The 8594-nt window shown below is 41.6% G+C and overlaps 1 protein-coding gene across 1 annotated transcript; it reads right to left on the bottom strand.

The window, feature by feature from the left end:
- slc39a4 (solute carrier family 39 member 4) lies at window positions 1–6091 on the bottom strand (the record flags this gene model as incomplete). Its single annotated transcript, XM_080515605.1, has 14 exons — window positions 1–138; window positions 228–415; window positions 513–665; window positions 755–803; window positions 915–1019; window positions 1119–1301; window positions 1388–1560; window positions 1690–1867; window positions 1983–2086; window positions 2246–2374; window positions 2490–2691; window positions 2942–2948; window positions 3579–3856; window positions 5882–6091. The coding sequence occupies 14 exons, from the start codon at window positions 6089–6091 to the stop codon at window positions 1–3; spliced, it is 2097 nt and encodes a 698-aa protein (XP_080371731.1).
- Window positions 6092–8594: the final 2503 nt, after the last annotated feature.

Here is an 8594-nt window from a genome sequence, read left to right as displayed (position 1 = left end):
TCACAGTCCCATTGATAAGAGTGAGTCTTCATAAAGTGACAATATCAACAAAATGGCCCAGCCGGTCAGAAGGCCGGCGTTCTGCAGCGCAAATATCAGCCAGGGTCTCTTGCAGTTGATGTGGACCAAAGTGGGCAACTGTAAATATGAAGAGAGGACAAATTCAAGCTCTGTGAGGGGAGGTTCTCCCACCAAACCGACATTAGATTGACCTCTGTAACACTCACCATGTCGGCCAGTCCCACGTACAGGAAGAGTCCTGCAGTAAGAGCGGCTATCCACTGTTGGGTCGCCAGGTCGGTGGCCACAGACAGAGCTATGTACAGGCCGGCAAATGACGTCATGGCGCTGCCAACGTTCATGAACAAAGCCCTGCGGAGGGACAAACCACTGTGGAGCAAAATTGCAAAATCACCTGCAGAGAAAGAAAGAGTGGCAGGGTCATGTGAATGAATCCTCACAAGATTGAATTAGGCAATATACTTTTGATTGTGTTGGAGAGTCCCACTCACCGAGTTCATGTGGCAGTTCGTGGCAGAAAACAGCCAACGACGTGGCCAAGCCGGACCGCCACGACATGGAGAAAGCCGCGCCAATGGCTAATCCGTCCGCGAAGTTGTGAATCGCGTCACCGATGGTGATCATTAAAGCCAGCATGCACAAGGCTGCAGACACAAACAGGGAAGCCTCAGACATAAGCACCATCATCATTGGTGATGTCACTTTTGTTTTTGTGCTGGTGAACTCAACTCACTTCTCGGTTGCTCCTTTACCTCCACAGTCATGTCATTTTCACAGTCAACCTGAAAAGTAAATACACTCAGACATATCCTGCAGTAGTATCTGTGTAATTCACTTGGAATCAGTATTTAAAATAAAGGTTTAAACTTTTTTTTTTTTGCAATGTTTCTCACCAGCTCTGCTTTTGATGTCGACTGCGATTTGTTTTGTTCCATCCTCTCCTTTTGAAACATTTCTAAAACCCTCCCATGATCACAGTGGTGGGGGTCCAAGTCTCTCTAGCGTGGAACAAACACAAAACAGTCAAGTCATTTTACTGCAGATTTAAAAGAACTATGTGTTGGAGGAAAGTATAGGTTTTTTTTTTCTCTTCATACCCCATGATCATGCTGGTGATGACGGTGGTCTTTACGTGTAACAAGACCAAAGATCGACTCCATCAGGTAAAATAAATAGATTGCGGCCACAACTACCAACATTTTGTATAAGTAGTCTGGAACTTCGTCATGGTGATCATGTGAACCATCGTCCCCATGTCCGTGCACATGCAAGCCCAGGAACTAGACAAAACCACAACAAGTCATAATGAGTACATGCTGGTAATGAATCAAACTGGGTGTTTAAAGCTGTTTAAAAGTCACCCTACCATGGGTAAGAGGTGCAGTAAGGCATCTCCAGTCAGTGAGCCGACAGCCATGCTGATGCAAAACTGTATGCACAACTGGAAAGCAGTGGTGCAAGAGGTGAACAGCAATATCACGATTCCAATCATGGACGTCAGCGTTATCAACACGTTGGCGAGGGTTGCATAGAGGTATTCTTCATGAACAAAAAGAGAAAGCATAAGAAGGGTGGTTAGAAATAAGCCACTTGCACACATTGCGTATACACCTCTGTACATAAAGTTAAGGGCTCGGTAAAGTCGTGGTTGTAATTGTCAACGCATACTTTCAGTCTGGGAGAGTGAATCTGGAATCATTGGTTGAGGGACTTTTGTGCAGGCTCCGCTGAGGATCTGCTGGAGGAGAGCAGGGCTGAGTCGAGCCATATCAGATCGGCCCAGAACAGAGGAGCCACTTTCTGGGAGTCCGTGGATCAAAACCAGCTCTTTGGCTGTGAAGCAATGCTGGGAAAGCAAAAAAAACATGAGGTGTTTGTTCGGGACGTATCTTTCAAGAATTCTAAGCTTCTCTCTCTTCATCTTATTGAAATCAATTTTATGGCTTTGTGTGTGTACATACATGTTCCCAGGTGGAATTGCTGTCATGTTCCTCATGATGTTCATGGCTGCTCCTCCTCCTCCGTCTCCGACTGCTCTGATCATCGTGGTCGTGGTCGTGGTCGTGGTCGTGGTCGTGGTGGTGATCGTGATCGTGGTCGTGGTCGTGGTCGTGGTCATGGTCGTGGTGGTCATGGTCGTGGTCGTGGTCGTGGTCGTGGTCGTGGTCGTGGTCGTGGTCGTGGTCGTGGTCGTGGTCGTGGTCGTGGTCGTGATCGTGGTCGCAGTCGCGGTCGCGTCCGTGTCTGTGATAGCCGTCTTGTCTGTGATCGTGTCCGTGATCGTGGTCGTGTCCGTGATCGTGGTCTTCCTCAAGAGGTCCGAGTTTCAAAGTCTTCATTAATGCCTCCAAAGCTGCAAAGTAAAAATATATATTTAAAAAAACAAGAACAAAAAAAAACCAAACTAAGCTTTTTTGATAAAGTTTTCAGAATAAATAAAAGAATCTAACACTTTTCAGGATGTTTACCTTGAATGGTGATTTTCTCTGACCCAATTTGATTTATGATGTCGTTCAGGAAGAATTGCTCCTCAGGCAGCACTTCATCTATGAAGCAGCGTCCGAGCAGGGCGTGATACAGGACGCGGCCCAAAGCTGCTCCCATTTCCACTTTCTGGTGACCTGAAGACGCGTTGACCTCTGCCATGATGTCATCAGGAGTCAGACAGTTCTAGTTGCCAAAAAGGAGCCAAAGTCAAGTTATTGTACACAACATGATAACAGAGCAGATTCATCAAAGTTTTTTTCTGGATCAGCTGATTATTATTTCAGAAGCCGACTCAAGACGACATTGACATAAATGATCTTTGCTCACCTAGAATTAAAAACACATGCAAGACAAACTTGTGTAGAATCTCTGACTATGATTTAACATATGCGTAAAGTCAAAAAAGAAAGGGGTACAAGTGTTGCAAAATGACAAGCAACCTTAAGCACAAAATCATGAAAAAGACACACTTGTTCACCCCGTTTGTTGCAAACACTAGTTTTAAACCAAATGTGACTTTCTTGAACACTGATACATTTAGAACATTACATAAAACATATAGGCAGCAGACAGAATTATACACGTGTGGCGTTCAATGCCACATGGATGTTGTAAAAATTGGTGAAAAAAGCCGAGTAACAGAGCTGCGGTGGATGTAAAACCACTTTCTTTGGTTCAACTGTTCCATGATCTTGTGTTATTTTCATTCAAAGCAAAAATTTTGACTCACAGAAGGTTTTCTCATACATAAATGTCATAGTTAAGCTATCTATTTGGGAAAATGATCAATAATAATAATAATAAAAAAAAGAAGAAACATTAGAATATTATAATGTTTGACGTTCACCTCATTGATGGAAGGCTCATAGTGACGTCGAAGTCCCACAGCCACAGCCTCCAGCCCGTGAATGTCCATGTGGTCGTGGTCGTGGCCGTGGTCACGGTCATGGTCGTGATCGTGATCGTGATCGTGATCGTGGTCATGGTCGTGATCGTGATCGTGGTCGTGGTCGTGGTCGTGGTCGTGGTCGTGGTCGTGGTCGTGGTCGTGGTCGTGGTCGTGGTCGTGCTCGTGGTCGTAGTCGTGTCCGTGCTCTTCCGCGCTGTGTTCATGGTGATCATGATGTGTGACATTGTGTAAGAACTGCTCGGTTATCTCTCCCCACTTGCCCTCTTTGACCGCGGTGCAGACCACGTCGGGAGACAAGAGGTACAGAACAGAGCCGGCAGCAAGATCCGGGAACTGGGACACACTGACGGACACGTTTTCACCGCTTTTCCCAGCTTCGTCCTCAGTGTGGAGGGAGTGGCTGCTGAACAGCTGGTGAACGGCCCCTGCAAGGTCACACTACAGAGAGAGCGAGACAAATGAAGACTCAGATTATGAACTGTTAGTTGCCAGTTTGTGAACAATATGTAAACCAGTTATTTACGTTTCTGATTGTCACTTATTCGTATATCGAAGAGAACAGTAGTGCATAAAAACTATCGGAGAAAGTAACAATACTCAAAGGAACAAGCATCAAATTGTAACAATGACAAAAAAAAAGAAGTCAAGGTAATACTGAAGCTTGTTGTACTTATAATAAAAGAAAAATAATAACAAAAACCTCTAAACAAACTACTTCTATGTACTACTATTAGAAATAATCTTATGTCTAGTTGGGGTTTTCTCTGTTAAAAGCACTTGGAAAAGACTGTGTTGTATGTGGTACTATATAAATAAAGTTGAATTGAAATTGAATAGTGTTATATTCCAGGCCTATAACTGATTGTACCACTTTTCTTACCCAGCAAAGGCTGCAGAAGTCTTTGAGTACAAAAAGGCAATGCCCCACTTAGTCGAACCATTTTCTTAAACATGGTTTCCAATCTAAACTTACAAAACAAACAAACCTAAAAAAAACAAACCCACAATGTTGATATACTATTAGTTTCTATAGAGGGCGTCATAATGTTTAAAGGAAGGTTTTAGAAAATGTGGGACAATGCATGGAAATATTATTTCTGTGTGTAGGTGGATTATTTTTCTATCTGGCTTTTAACAAAGGGACGATTGTGACCATAATGTACATCCACGGTGTCAAACTGTGATGACATGTTAACCTCTGAGTTGGAATGATAAACACTAGCTGCAATAGAACAAAGACATTTGATGTACAGTGAACTTTGATAGAGGCCTGTTTATTTTTTTTGGCAGCCACCACAGTTCAACAATAGAAATCTAGCAGTCATGTATGTTGCACTTGTGTATGTTGCCACTATGTTACGGCACTTCAAGGACTTTGCTCCCCCACCCTGACACAATGGTTTGTCTGTGCTGGTTGCAGATACTTCAATGTCTTTCTACTTTATAGCCTTTTCATTGTAACTCATTGTAGCTTGTAGATTATACCCCAATGTTTAAGTTTCAATCCCACACATGACTCTTTAGTTGAGGAGGTGATCTGTATGAGGATGGAAAGTGCTTTGTTTCCAACAAGTGAAGCTATTTGAGCTGCTTTTTTCTTTGAATGAAAAGTGTTACAAAAACATTGTATATATGTCTTTATTTTTCCACTTTTTCAATTCTATTAAATCACTGAACATTTGCATATATATATTTGTGTGTGTGTGTGTGTAGATGTACATTCATACATAAACTGTATCAGTGCAGATGTGAATACTTGCTAATATGTTTAATCAATCATTTGTGAAGCACTTTGAAATGCATTTTATTGTCCCTTAGGTGCACTACAAATAAAGACCATTTGATAAGTGATTTATCAAATGATGATGGAATATTGCTGCAATAAACTAATTCATGCATAGTAAAAGATGACACTATTGTAGTGAATACATGTTTTACCTAAACAATTATGGGAATGGTTGTCGCATTGCAATGTGCCATGTGACGTCTTATATGAATAAAGGCAGTTTGGTGTGCTCTTGAGGATTTGAATAAATAAATAAATAAATAATCAAAGAAAGAAAGAAAGAAAGAAAGAAAGAAAGAAAGAAAGAAAAAAAGAAAGAAAGAAAGAAAAGTTGACTTGATAAATTGAGAAAAAAATATTCACATGCTTATAGACTTCACATAATCCTGCAATAACCCATATAATACAGTAATATACGGTTAAAAAACCTTTAGTTTCAATAAAATATTTAAAATATTATAACACATGCCTACCATTTGCCACTACACATCCATCTACTGTATGCACAACAAAACTAGATAATAAATAAAAGATATAATCATATAATTATTATTTTTTTAAACCCAGGTAGACCTGGTGAATGGTTTTTTGGACCTCGGCCTCCCGTCCGCCGCGGGCGGACACACCTGTCTCTCTCTCTCTAACCTGGCTGCGGAGTTGAGCCTAATAAAACTCACCTTTCCACACGGCACTTCGCCGCACTGCACACGTTTCTCCAGTGTATTAAAGAGCGAGCGGAGAGCCGCCTCGGTCAGAAACTGCTGGCCCGGAGACACCACGCTCACCACATCCCGGTAAGCCTCTTCCACGGCGGCGGATCCCGACACGGAACCGAGCGAACCCCAGCCGGACAACAGGAACAGGAGCGGCAGCGCGGAGGAAAACATCTCCGGACTTTTCTTCAAGCCTTCCTTGATATTCGACAAGAAATTAATGAAGATGTGGAAGGAGCAGTGCGGCCACACAGTGCGGGAGGATTTCCACACAAACTTTGAGCCATTCAGGGCTCAGCTGGCAGCTTTTATCCTTCTAAAACTCGTGCGGCTCACGGCGCCTGGACGCTGGATTGTGATTGGCTGAGACGCGACTCGCGCTTTCACACCTGTCTGCGGAACCTGTGCGGCGCAGTCCCGACCCCTCCCCAAACAACAATCCCAGGTTTCCTGACCACCCTCGCAGCACACACACACACACACACACACACACACACACACACACACACACACACACACACACACACACACACACACACACACACACACACACACACACACACACACACACACACACACACACACACACCTTTCACCCTGTTGCTTGTATTGGATTATTGTCTCCAAATGTACAGAACAAAAAGTAACCAGAAAAAAATACTTTATAACTGAGTCCATGTAACTAAGTATTTTAAAAGTACTTTTACTGATGAGTTTAAGACTATGTTGCTGAATAAACAAAGCAGGTGAAATGGTTTCAATCTATCAAGAGCGTCTCTGAAATCTGTAATATAAGTTCTGAAACATTTAATCACCTTTTGGTCCCGATGAAGTGATGTGATGTGATGTGAAGTGAGTTAGTCACGAACTAAACTGGCGCATGAACAATTACGATTCTTTTAAGAGTCTGCTAAATGCAGCAATTTCACCCAGTGACCAACAAAAGCTCAATTAAACAAAGTGATCTAATTATACTGTTGAACATGTGGAGTGATGCGGTGTGGATCAGCTTGATGTGTTTAAATCAGCTATTGACCTTCACTCATTGAACTTTCTTGAACTGCCTGCTGGCCTCGTCAACTATATTTGTCTGTTAAGTCACAAATGTTACCGAATATGACCTATGAGAAGTCCTCATAAAAGATCGATTGCAATAAATAATAATGCCATTTAGTGTGCCATAAAACAACTCAAATGCTGAGTTGGCGATAAGGTGAATTTACAGCCTGAACCCAGTAGAGAAAGTCTTTTAAGCAGACCTGGGTCTTGTATTTATGACACATCTCACTCTCCGGCCGCCCCTCTGGCTCAGAGAGATATAATGTCAAAATGAAAATTAGGTCACATCCTTCCATTCAAACTTAGTCCACATGGTGCCACAGTAGAGCTGTGGAGAAGCACACGTCCCCAGCAACTTCCTCCAGCTCTTCCTGGTTGATGCCAAGCAGATTGAAAAAACGCACTGGGAGTGATAAAAGTTGGATGTAGATCTCTAATGGGAAGCAACTCGGCTCCTGGGCTTGCCACCTTGAGAAGAAAACACATTTTAGCTGCATGTATCTACATTATTTTACTATTATTACTGAACTCAAAGCTAAACACACTTACTTATTGTAAAACAGTTCATTATGTTGAAGGATTGTGATGTAAATCACCACTACTAGACACAGCATACTGTAACATATAAAAAACTCCATCAAAACAACATAACATAATGCTTTTTTATTGAGATTCATCATTGTTGTTTTTCTGTTTTTATCAAGGTTCAAGGTAAGTTTATTGCTACCCATATGTAGACTTGTTTTACAGATTTTGTGAAACTAGACAGACAAGACAAGAGCTCAATGCTCCGCTATTCACCAATAAAGAATTAAGATAAGATCAAAAATGCATGAAGAGAAACCACCATAAAACACAATAAACCAGGATAATAACGCTGAAGAGTCACGATAATTATGTCTATTTATGTAGTTTGGTTCAACGGTAGTTGAAATTGAACTGAGATGAAATGAGATATATGTTTATATTAAGCTGAACTGAAGCCAACGTGCAGCTTTGCACAGAAGTTTTGCATGTGCATCCTTTGGAAAATGAATGACAAGACCCTGCTTTGAATAATTAAAACAAAATCGAAAAAGAATCAGTTCTTCAAACTGCATTTTGACACTGCACAGTTCAGTAACATTTGATTTTATTTCACACAAATAATCAATGTACTATAAAAAACATTCCTTAAGAACAAATGGTGCAGCCTCTGTTCTATACATCCTCGCCTCCTTTTGCCTTTACTGGCTTTCTCTAGTATCCGTATCCCTTTGTGAGCATTTATGACTGTTGGTGTCCGATTTTTTTTTTTTGTTAGTCACATTATTGACCAATTGTGGGTGGTTGGACTCTTGCTTGTACGTTTGTCTGTATCAGTGACTTCAATGATAGAGTTTGTCATATTTTTACACTTCAGTTTGAGCATCTTGTGCTGAAGCTGCATCAGCACGTCCACCAAATATGACCCGGTTATCAAGTTTTCTCCAATAACGACTCTCAACTCTGAGTGGGAACTATCTGATGATGTGCATGTGATCCTACCAGCCACTAGAGGGTGCAACTGTTCCGTGTATTATCAATGCAAACTGTCTGTATCGTATCAAAAAATAATAATACATACAAAAATGTAAAA

This window comes from Blennius ocellaris, assembly GCF_963422515.1.
Source record: "Blennius ocellaris genome assembly, chromosome: 20".
Taxonomy (NCBI): Eukaryota; Metazoa; Chordata; class Actinopteri; order Blenniiformes; family Blenniidae; genus Blennius; species Blennius ocellaris.
The sequence above is the reverse complement of the archived record's forward strand: the minus strand, read 5'-3'. Positions and strand labels throughout refer to the sequence as shown.